The 12,208-nt window shown below is 44.3% G+C and overlaps 1 protein-coding gene across 1 annotated transcript; it reads left to right on the top strand.

Annotated features, from left to right (window-relative positions):
• Positions 1-10,063: 10,063 nt before the first annotated feature.
• Positions 10,064-11,002, top strand: LOC100766238 (olfactory receptor 15). The gene has a single exon (XM_027424042.1). It carries the CDS (start codon positions 10,064-10,066, stop codon positions 11,000-11,002), a length of 939 nt encoding a protein of 312 aa, XP_027279843.1.
• Positions 11,003-12,208: the final 1,206 nt, after the last annotated feature.

Raw genomic sequence — 12,208 nt, 5'->3', positions numbered from 1 at the left:
GCCTCCTGGGTGCTCACATTATAATGTGAGCCATCAATGTGTGTATGTGTACATGTAGAGTATGGTGTGTGCTCATATGCACAAGCAGTTAGTGCATATGCAAATATAGTAGGCTGACTTCGGGTGTCTTCCTTGATTGATCTTCACCTTCCATTCTGGGAGAGAGTCTCTCATTGAATCTGGCCCTCACCAATTGGTCAGGACTCCCGGGATCTACATATCTCTACAACCCTTCCTCCCTTTATTATGGTTATTTTAGTTAGGAGACAAGCTCTATCTTTGTAGCCCTGGCTGTCCTAGAACTTGCTATGTAGGCCAGGCTGGCCTCTAATAGAGATCCACTTGCCTCTACCCCATGAGTGTAGGGATTAAAGGTGTGCACCACCATGCTCTTAACTGATGAACTATCTCTCCATCCTCCACATGTGGGTTTCTCTGTGTAGCCCTGACTGTCCTGGGCCTTGCTCTGTGGATCAGACTGGTCTCAAACTCACAGAGATCCACCTGCCTCTGTCTCACCAGTGCTGGGATCAAAGTGTGTGCTACTGCCACCCAGCCACACTTGGATTTTAATGCAGGTACTGAGCATATCATCTCAAGTCCTCATGCTTGCATGGCTGGCATTTTCCAAAGGAACCATATCCCCAGCCCTACAGACCTTCTTTTAGTAAGTCTGTCACTAGCCATTGCCTTTAGACAAGTTACATAAAACTGCCCAGATTTGGTTCCTCTTTTGCACAAAGGGCTGAATGATGCTTATCTGGTGATGTGTGATTGTGATCATGCTTGCCAGCTGCTGAGCACATATTTGGCAGTGAAAGCTAACAGATATTGCTTAGGATCCTGAGATGCTGAGATGCTGCCATCTGCCCACAGGGCAGTGGTCCCACTGGGCATGTGTCAGGCTATTCCTGCTTAGGCTTTAATTCTTCCACTGTACATTCTTAGCATTCCCCTCTGGCAGAACTCCTGCTGGCTGGCACCAGAGTGCTGGCAACTAGCCCTAATCCCTGCTGGGCTATACCTGGCCTAGCTCCTGGAGAGTTAGTGACTAACCCTAATCCATCCTTTGTTGAGCAGATACCTTTTATCCCCATATGTGAATCTTGTCTGGTAGTTTCCCAAGGATAGAAAGCCCAAGGGAAACCCAGAAGTACTACTCTTTCTAGACTCTTAGCACTTGGTATTGTCCCTTTGGAAGCTTCATTCAAGTTGTTCTGAGCATATGGTAATCAACTGACTAAAGTGTAAATATTGAGAAAAATAAAAATGCCCTGGGCATAGGGAAAGTGCTCCAGTCCTTCAAGGCTGGGGACCCTGCCTGCAGCCCAGAAAGGCAAAGCTCATTCTTAAAAGTGACTCTGAGTCTTCTTCCCATGGACCCATGTGAAGCCACACTGGCACTGAGACATAGCACACATTCCCCACTCCAACATAGTAGGACTGCCCTCAACACCTTCCAGAGGCAGGGTACGTCTGTGTCACTCAGCTGCATCCTCAGCCCACTGTCCATTTCTTGAATGAATGAAGTTTCTCTACTATTTGTGGACTAATTCAATTTCTGTAACTCTAATGACCTCACCTTGTCCTCAGTTACACACCAAATGTTTCTGTGTTGGTGGTAGTAAATTGTTGCTTTCCCATGGCACAGTGTACAAGTGTAAGTTTCATGGCCCTGACCAATCTCAAAAGTGCATCACAGATGTGAAGGCTTATTGGTGCCTAGTAAGACAAGCCTTTGCTGGGCAGCACCTATTTAACACCAGTCAAGCACATGATTACTTTATGCTTTATCTGTTTCTCTGTCAGTGGGGTAGGACACCTGCCTCCCTTGGACATATAGCGTATTTTTAAGAATTAGAATGAAAAACAGAAAATCAAACACTACAAATCACTAATCATTTATAGGACACAGTAACTCTTCCTTGAACTCAATTAGTTCTCTGTGTTTGGGGAGAGAGGTCAGATGCAAGACTAAGCTGGCTCTTCAGGGACACTTCTTTCCTGTGTTCTGGCCACACAGGCCCTATGTGCTAATTGCCTGGGGTGGGGGTTGCATGGATGAGAGGGGACTGAGGCACCCTGCCCCTTGGGTCCTTCAGTATCAGCCTCATGAGTCAGGCTTCTGGGTGGAGATCCAGGCTGCTCAGAAGGTCAAGGTGAGTGTCAGGTTAAAAGCCATGGGCTCAGTGTAGGAGCACAGTGGACAACCCACACTGTGCTCTGGACTACACACTGTTCCTCTCCATCCACTGAGCCCCAGGCAGAAGAATGGGGGATCCTGAAGGCACAGGTATAGTTCTGCAGACAGTCCCTCATTGTTTATTATTGGAGAGCCAGAGTATCAGAGAGGCAAAGAGATGAAAGGGGAGGGGTAGGGGTAGGGGAAACAGGGAAAACTGGAATGAGAAAGGGCAAGAGTGTTGAAGGCTTTTAAACTGGCTGTGTTGTTTCCTTTAGGAAACAGGCTAGAGGTATGGAGGTACATAACCAATATCAACTAGGAGGAGAGACATGAAAGAAAAATATTTGAACTGAAAAGGAAAACTTTAACATAGCTCTGTTCAAAATCCTTTAGCAAAAATCATCTATAGAAACTAGGAAATAAAATTTTAAAAAGCCCTCCCTGGGTATACAATCCTCTGACAGCAAAGACTCAAAGGCAGGTTACAGCACCTCCTGGCAGCCTGTGACTGAGCAAAAAGAATGTCTGCTGTGTTAGCAAGTGGAACCTCAGAATGTCCAATCACAGCTTCTCCTAGTTCTTGATGTGTTGTTACAAAGCAGGAAGGCACTGCTCAGCAAACTTGGGTCTTTGAAACCCCATCATAACAGCGAAGACCTTCACAGGACAAAGAGAAAACAAAACCCTCTGTAGGCACCTAAGGAACCATAACATCTGGCCTCTCTTCCAGGGCTGTTCTTCCTCCTCTCTCTTCTCTTAAAAGTGCATTCTCCATATTGCCTTCCAAATGACAAACCCGGCATAGCCCTCTGTATAAGGCAGTACCAAAGCAACACACTCAGGGAACAATCCTCATGCCTGTTTCTCTTTGGGGACACCCTTTGCAACCTTCTTACAGTTTCACCTGGAGCCCTGCTCCTGGAGAGGCAGGGTCATCCTGAGTTTGCAGAGCTGAATGTCCCTAGTTATCTGTTGTGCTACTGGGCATTTAGCCCTTCTCCCATTAAAAGCCCAGTGTTCTTAGGACTGCTGCAGGGGCTAGCTCATCCCTTCAAATATGATTTTTAAAACTTGAGCTTCATTTTATGTATATGGGTGTTTTGCTTGTATGTAGGTATATACACCATATGCACTCCTGGTGCCTGCAGAGGCCAGAAAAGGATGTTAGAGTCTCTGGAACGGAAGTTGCAGATGGTTGTGAGCCACAATATAAATGCTAGGAATTGAACCCAGGTCCTTTGGGAAGGGCAGACAGGTCTCTTACTCACTGAGCCATCTCTTTAGACCCAACTTCTATTTATCTATTTATTTGGGGGAACACATTCTACTGTGTGCATGCATAAGTCAGAGGACAACTTGCATGATAGGTTCTTTATACCATATGGGTCCTAGGGATCAAACTCAGGTTATCAGGGTTGGCAGGAAGCCCTTCTACCCACTGAGCCATCTAGCTGACATCAAGGTTTTTAGCATCCACAGTAGAACAAAAATACAAATTTGAATGGAGCTTCACTAGTCTTCTCCACCAAACTGACCAACTTTCTTAACTGCCCATTGTAACTATTGTTTACATTTAAATATTAAAATGGAATGTTTCTTAGAAGGATTCATTTCTATGGGTTTACTATTAATAATGAACTTTGTTTTCTTTTATTGGTCTAAACTGATCTCTTTTAAGAACCAGAGTCTCCCTTCTCTAAGATTTAGGTAAGAAAATTCACGTTTACTCTGTTTAATATCTTAAATCTTTCTACATACACGGTGATTGGTATATAAAGTGAGAACATGATGGCTCCAAGGTTTGGTGGAGAGTGAGTGTAGTCAGAGGCATCTGGGAGGGTCCAGAGCAGGGAGAGAAAGTAGAATATCCATGGCCAGTAGAATGAACCAGGTGTGAAAGGAGAGAGATGGGGGAGAGAAGAGGAGAAGGGAGAGGGGGGGGGGGGGGGGAGACAGGCAGACAGAGACGAGACGGAGGGGGGTGAGGGGGAGAGAAAAGAAAGAGATGGAGAGAGAGGGAGGGAGGGAGGGAGGGAGGGAACGCAAAAAGAAGGGAGGACTAAGAACCAGGAGCAAGAGGGCCAAGAGAGCACTTGGCTAAAATAGCAAGGTTATATAGGAATGAGAAGCTGGGGAGCCAGTGAGCTGGAGAAGTTTAGGGTAGGGGGCAGGGTAAGAAGAGCTGAGAGGAGCCACTAACACTGAGTGAGCTTGGAAGACAGCATGGTATTCTAATAGATAGCAAGGTTAGACATTATTCCCAGGTTTCTTTTGGACTTGACAATTGGTTGCATTCTAATGCAGACTTTATTCCATCTAGAAAAAAAAAAAAAGACTTTGTTTTGTGATTCTTACCTGCCTTTCTATCATAATAGTAATGCATTTTGAAAGACATCTATTCATTCTGACCACTTAAGATAATATTAACATAGACTGTTTTATTAAAAATAGTCAGGTGCAAGTAAGCTATTTGGGACTATCACAATTATCCGTTTCTTAAATAAATAAAACATTTAAAATGAGGCATGTTTTAAAACTCTACTGGTCCTAGGAGTACAGAATTAGGTTGCTTGTTTAGGTATTTGTTTCTGGTTGTTTCCTTTCTGATACAGGGTCTCTGCTGCAAGGTCTAGCCTTTACCTTGCTAGGTAGATACAGATGTCCTTGAACTTCTGATCCTCCTGCTGCCACCGACAAAGTACTGAGATTATAGGCATTTGCAGCAACATCTGCCTAGGGTGTTTACTTGTTTTTCATTGCCACAATTTTGTCAGCTTTTGCTCAGGATAATGTCAGTGCAATATTTGGACTTTAATGCCATGCATTCACATTCAGGAAATTCCCGAAGGCCAGGAACAGCTTCTGCATATGAGAAAGCCAAGCCTAAATGTCAGACTTGCAGGCAGCTAATCCTTAGGTGGGCAAAAGACAGTTGTGAAGTTTAGGGAAAGAAATGGGCAGGAAGCTGGGGGAGAAGCGAAAGGACAAAAATACAAGGTCCCACGTTGTCTCCTGCCATGCTGGGGACAGCACCCAGAGATCTGTGCATGTTAGGCAAGTACTCTACCACTGAGCTACACTCCCAGCCCCAAGATTCTCTTGAAGAAGCAAATCTTGGCTGCTTCTTTCAGCATGTGTCACTTTTCTTATTGTAGATTAATTTTTAGTTTTGATTGTTTGCATGTGTGCACATGTGTGTGTATGCTCCTAAGTGTGTGTGTGTGTGTGTGTGTGTGTGTGTGAGAGAGAGAAGAGAGAGAGAGAGAGAGAGAGAGAGAGAGAGAGAGAGAGTGAATGTATTGATATATCCTTATCCATGTAGGTGACCTCTGAGGCCAGAGAGGATATTGGACCCTCTGGAGCTAGAGCAGGAAATAATTGTGTGCTATACCCTGTATATGACAGAGTATGTGACATTTTGAAACTAAATTTACAAACAGACAAAGACAAGGACATCTGTGTTTCATGTAAGCTATTCCTAAAATTATATATATTTTAGGAATAATATATAGGGTCCTAGGATGTAGATCTGTAGGATGCTTGTTTAGCATGCATGAAGCTCTGGGTTCAAGCCCCAACACTGCACAAAATCATACATGGTAATACATACCTCTGATCCCAGCACTCAGAAGGTAGAGCAAGACTTCAAGGCCATCTGTGATTGTATAGTTTTAGGCTGAACTGGGTTCTATAAGACATTGTCTGATCTGGATGTGGTGGTTCATGCCTTTAATCCCAGCGTTTGGGAGGCAGCCTGGTCCACATGATAAGTTCCAGGACAGCCAAGACTATACAGAGAAACCCTGTCTCAAAACATACACACACACACACACTCACACACACACACACACACACACACACAGAGAGAGAGAGAGAGAGAGAGAGAGAGAGAGAGAGAGAGAGAGAGAGAGAATTGTCTCAAACACAGAACAAAACAAAAACACCCATAGTGCATATTTTCCTGAAAGGAGAGTTCAATATCATCCTCTCTAGGCTCTTCCTGAATGCAAATAAGTCTGGATTAATTTCACACTTCCAGATAAGAGCCAGGCATAGTAGTCTATGCCTATAATCCCAGTACTGGGAGCTAGAAGCAGAAAGAACTAGAATTCAAGGCCAGCCTTGGCTCTATAATAAGGTGTGGACAGCCTGTGCTACATAAAATCATATCTAAAACAGAATAAAAACAAAACACTCCCAAATTGGAAGGAAACCAAGACAAAAAGAAAATACCCTTGACAGAGAGGGAAAGGCCCTGAAGAACAGTTCCTGGATGTAGCCCTGGAGGCCCCTTCCCCAGCTTGAGGCTTTGTCAAGCTCAGGCCAGGAATCCAGTCAGTCTGGTATTTGCTTTTGAACTTGAGTAGCTTCTCCACTCCAGCCTTTCCTTTTCCTTTTTGTCTGTTTATCTCAGGGCTGAAACTGCTCAGTAGGAGCAGAGTAGAGACTGGAAGGAGCTATTGTGACAACTCCTGAGCAGCCACAGTTCCCACAGACTGAGTAGCAGAGCAATGGCAGAGAGCAGGGCCCGTGGGCTCCACTCCTGGGAGCTTGGGATATTCAACTTGAGGAGTGTAGGAAGGGAAGCCTCAGGAAGAACTACCAAATAGAGAATCGGGATAATCTAACCCCTCAGTTGTCTTAGAAGAAAAGGGGAAGCCATCTTTTTTCTAATGTTAGATGTAGGTACAAAGGTGACATGGAGGATGCTCAGACACCTTGCCGTCCCTGACCTGGTAGAAAGGCTCCTCTGCTCACCTGGGAAGCAGTTTTACAAATAGTCCTTCCCTGAGGCTGGAGAAACAGTAAAGGGCTCATTGCACAAGTGTGAGAACCTGTGAAGTACCCTGTGAGGAGGAGCCAGGAGTGGTGAAGCACACCTGCAATTCTGGCTCTGGGAGTGTAGAAACAACTGGGTCCCTGGGACTTGCTGATAGGCAAACCTAACCTCACCAGTAAGCCCTGGGTCTCAAAAAATAAGGCAAAAGGTACCTGAGAAGGAACGGCCTCCTGCTATGCACTCATGTGCTTTAGCATACACACTGTATACACACACAAACTTACAAATTCCTCTTTGACTCCTGGGAGGATTCTAACACCAGGATGACCAATGTTTTTTTAATATATGTTGATTTTAAAAAAGGATAATTCCAGGGTCTTTTTTTTTTTAACTTGTTGAAAGTCATAGTGGCATTTATTATTGACACTCCTAAAAGGAATCAATACTAAGTGCCTGACATTATTTCTGATTTTATCTTTGTTTCTTTCTTTACCTTTTCTTGGTTAAGCCATGTGGAAGCACAACAAATAGGGAAATAACTAACTCAGGTTGTAGTCCCAATTTTGTCATGTTTTTATACAAAGAATCAGATCTAGTAAAACTTCAGTCACATCTCAGGATTCCAGTAAGGGGATTTGGGATCATTTTGTTTCCAGGCATACATGATAATCCAGTTCTTTGCAGTTGACTTTAACATGGTTCTCCAGTGTGAAATTTTCTTTTTCTTTTTTTCTTTTTTTTTGTGGGGGGGCTCTTTTTTGTTTTTGGTTTTGGTTTTGGTTTTTTGAGACAAGGTTTCTCTGTGTAGCTTTGGAGCCTATCCTGGCACTCGCTCTGGAGACCAGGCTGGCCTCGAACTCACAGAGATTCACCTGCCTCTGCCTCCCGAGTGCTGGGATTAAAGGTGTGCGCCACCAACGCCCGGCTAGGGGGGCACTTTTTTATTAATTTATTTTTTACATTCCAATCCCAGTTCCCCCTCCCTCTTCTCCTCCCACTTTCCCCACTTCTAATTCCAGGGTCTTTATTCAAGTCATCCTTGCCTCTTACAATAACAGCAGCTAAGCACACCTGCACATTCCCCTTAAATAATGTCTCTTCTGGTTGGGCCAGTAGCTGAGGTTCCCGTGGAACAGGAAGGTCACAGTCCACAGAAAAGGCAGAATTCTCTCCCAGCGCTTGGTTTCCAGGTGGCCCAAGGAGCTTCTGTTTTCTCTTTGCTCCGTTTACTTGCTAGGCAAAAGAAGAGAAAGGGCCTTGGTTTGTTATCTTCAGACACGAAAGTATTCTGGAACTGGAGAGAGACTTCAGCTGGTAAATTGCTTGTCAACCAATCATGAGGACCTGATTTCAAGCCCCAGTACCCAAGAAAAGGCCAGCGATGGTGGTGGGACGAGGCCAAGTGTGATAGCAGCACAATGCAGGGAGGGGCAACAGGGGTGTCCCTGAGGCCAGCAAGCCTGGCCTCAATAGGAGAGAGGACCACTTCTGAGGAATGACACCTAAGGCTGATTTATGGTCTTCACATTCATGGGTACACACATTGTCTAAAGAAAGGAGACATTAATTGACCCATTACTAACAAGACCCTGTCTGTGTTCTGCTCTGAGATGTTAAGAACTACCCCTTGCTTTAGCCGTAACATAGCAATAGTATACTTCAAAATACCAGGGGCAGCTTCCAGTATATTTTAGTTTCCCTTACTATGGACACATGTAAACTGATTTAACTCCTCTTTAGAAAACCCACTTCTGGAAGCTGGAGAGAAGGCTCGGACGTTAAGAGCACTGGCTGCTCTTCCAGAGGTCCTGAATTCAATTCCCAGCAACCTCATGGTGGCTTACAACCATCTACAGTGGGATCTGATGCCCTCTTCTGTTACGCAGGCATAAATGCAGATAGAGCACTCATATACATAAAAATAAATCTTCTAAAAATAACCCACTTTTTTATATTTTGAACATGTTTTACCTAACCTTTTGGGACATGTTTGAAGTTTTGTTTGTTCTATATTCACTTATTCTTCGCTGATAAATTCATATCTTTTGTATATGGAGAATATTTAGTCTTCTCATTCTTTTTCAAAAATTATTTTGCTGAGCAGTGCTGGCGCATGCCTTTAATCACAGCACTTGGGAGGCAGAGCAGGTGGATGTCTGTGAGGCCAGTGTGGTCTACAGAGTGAGTCCCAGGACAGCCAGGGCTACACAGAGAAATCCTGTCTCAAAAAAACAAAGCAAAAAACAAAACTATTTTGTTTGTGTATGTGATATATATATATATATATATATATATATATATATATATATCCCAGTCACATACTTGCAGTGCCCATGGAAGGCAGAAGAAGGCATCAGATCCACTGAAACCACCAGGCAAGTTCTAGGAATTGAACTCTGGTCCTTTGGAAGAACAATCAATGCTTTAACTGCTGAACCATCTCTCCAGCTCCCAATAGACACATGATGGTCTTTGCAGACAAAGAGACAACTTGGGAAGAGAGGACTATCAAAGAGAAAGAAAATAAATTTTTAAAAGATTTTATTTTTTTGGTGGGCAGTTTCCAGAAGAGGATATCAGATCCCCTGGAGCAGGATTTACAGGTTACTGTGAGATGAGGGTACTGAGAACCTAACCTGTCATCTACAAGAGCAGTATGTCCTCTTAACTGCTGAGCCATCTCTCCAGCCTGAGAAGGAAAATTACCAGAAACATCTGGGGAAGATTTTCCAAATTCCGTGTTTCTCCCAGCTCAGAGCATAGAAAAACTTTGCTGAAGGAATTTGTGTTTTGAGAATGTCTGTGCCTAATTCTAACTTGCCAATTCCATTCTATCCCATCATACTGTTGCTCCGATCTATGGAGCCCTAACCATTGTCTGCCTTCACAAGACACTCCCTTCATCTCTGTGCTAGGTCCCTTTTGACATCCCAACTCATCTGACAACCAGGGATCACATGAAAGCTTGTGGCTGGATTGGAATCAAACGTGGAGCCTGAACAAAAATCTGGATGCAGATTTAGCAGTAGCTGCCTCTTCCCTTGCTTTCCCCTCAGCAGTTTTCCAGAGCAGGCTTCCAGTGACTGAGACAACCAGTGATGGAAGCAGACAGCAACAGCTCCTCTGGGAGCTTCATTCTGATGGGCATATCTGACCATCCCCAGCTGGAGATGGTCTTTTTTGTAGTCATCCTTGTCTCCTACTTGTTGACCCTGCTTGGAAACTCAACCATCATCCTGCTTTCCCGTCTTGATGCCCGGCTCCACACACCCATGTACTTCTTCCTCAGCAACCTCTCTTCCCTGGACCTTGCCTTTACTACCAGTTCAGTCCCACAAATGCTGAAAAACCTATGGGGGCCAGACAAGACAATCAGCTATGGTGGATGTGTAACTCAGCTCTATGTTTTCCTTTGGCTGGGGGCCACTGAATGCATACTGCTTGTGGTGATGGCATTTGATCGATATGTGGCGGTTTGCCGGCCCCTGCACTATATGAGCATCATGAATCCACGGCTCTGCTGGCTGCTGGCTGCTATCAGCTGGTTGGGTGGCTTAGGCAACTCTGTGATTCAGTCAACGTTCACTCTGCAGCTCCCATTTTGTGGACACCGGAAAGTGGACAACTTCCTGTGCGAGGTGCCTGCCATGATTAAATTGGCCTGTGGAGACACGAGTCTCAATGAGGCTGTGCTCAATGGTGTCTGTACTTTCTTCACTGCCGTCCCACTCAGCACCATCCTCATCTCCTACTGCTTCATTGCTAGGGCAGTGATGAAGATCCGCTCCGTGGAGGGACGACGGAAGGCCTTCAACACATGCCTCTCCCATTTGGTAGTGGTGTTCCTCTTCTACGGCTCAGCTATCTATGGGTATCTGCTTCCTGCTAAGAGCAGTAATCAGGACCAAGGGAAATTCATTTCTCTCTTCTACTCTGTGGTCACACCCATGGTGAATCCTCTCATCTATACTCTGAGGAACAAAGAAGTGAAGGGGGCACTGGGAAGGTTGTTGGGGAAGGGAACACAAGCCAGATGAGGAGGAACAATCTTCTTTGTTCCTTACTGCATCTTTGTCCTACATTCTTTCTTATGAGAAGCTCTGTCCTCAGTGAAGTCAAGGGAGGTTCCTGACAATACTATACTTTTGGAAGATGGCTAGTGTTATTTATGATATGTACCGTTGTGGGTCAGGAGGTTATTGATCTAGCTAGCACAGCCGTGTTTCACTGTCTCTGTCTCTGATGTCCATGTTAATTGTTATGACATATTTCTACTGAATGTTTCACTTTCAAAGGAAAGAAATGGGAAGTTTCTTGGATAATTTTACTAAACTCCGTGAATTCTGGCCCTGCATTATCAACGGCAGATGATAAGAGGATTCACCATTGTATCTTAGGCACCACCATCTTGGTCCAATGCTCTTCTCAATACTACAGGCTAACTACTCATGCTTCCCACTTCCTGCCCTGATTACCCTCTTCTGTATGCCCACATACAAATTTGCCTTCTACCTAATATAATAATTAACAAGAAACCTTTCGATGCTAGCCCCAAATGCCTAGATTAGGCTTCCTTTAAATCATTCCAGCTAACAGGCAGAGCCGTCAGGTCTACCAGTCTGCTCAGTGGATTGTGGAATATGCCATGCCTTAAGCAAGTTTAGGAGCCCAAGGGTAGTCCATCCATAAAGCATGTCCTCTGCTTCAAGTTTTGGTCCTCTAGCATCACTGTTACAGGAACCCAGTGATTGGTTTAGAACAAAACCTATCTCAAGACACTTGTGAATTGAAATCATAACACCCATATGGCTCTTCCCATTACTAGCATGGCCAAAAGAATGCCCATCTGCCACCACCGTTAACACCCTGTGCCCAGACAGAAGCCAGGATAATATGGGACAGCTATTTAGCAGCTACATTACTAGGAAAAAAGGAAATCAGTGGGTTTAGAAGGAGTTTCAAAGTGTCTTCGGCTTTGTTTCCACCTGTGAAACACATACCTGTCACAAAGTCTATGCTCTGTAAGTGCTCAGTGAATGAAATTAAATTATGACTGTCAATCTCCTTTTTATGGTAAGAACTAACCTTTCCATGCAAACCATTTTCACATTTTTCTGGTTTGGGTTATCTTGTCCCTTGGATATAATGGGACAACCAGTGATACATTTTCCCTTCCACACTTTCATAATTTCCCTAAAGAAACTAACAATATTATCCTGTCCTAAATTTATTTTTCTAGCTAA

The sequence above is a fragment of the Cricetulus griseus genome, chromosome 7 (genome assembly GCF_003668045.3).
Source record: "Cricetulus griseus strain 17A/GY chromosome 7, alternate assembly CriGri-PICRH-1.0, whole genome shotgun sequence".
Classification (NCBI taxonomy): Eukaryota; Metazoa; Chordata; class Mammalia; order Rodentia; family Cricetidae; genus Cricetulus; species Cricetulus griseus.
Note: the sequence above shows the minus strand (reverse complement) of the source record. Positions and strands in the feature narration are given on the sequence as shown.

Coding starts and splice junctions, on each gene's coding strand:
- LOC100766238 (XM_027424042.1), top strand. CDS start 10,064: ATGGAAGCAGACAGCAACAGCTCCTCTGGGAGCTTCATTCTGATGGGC.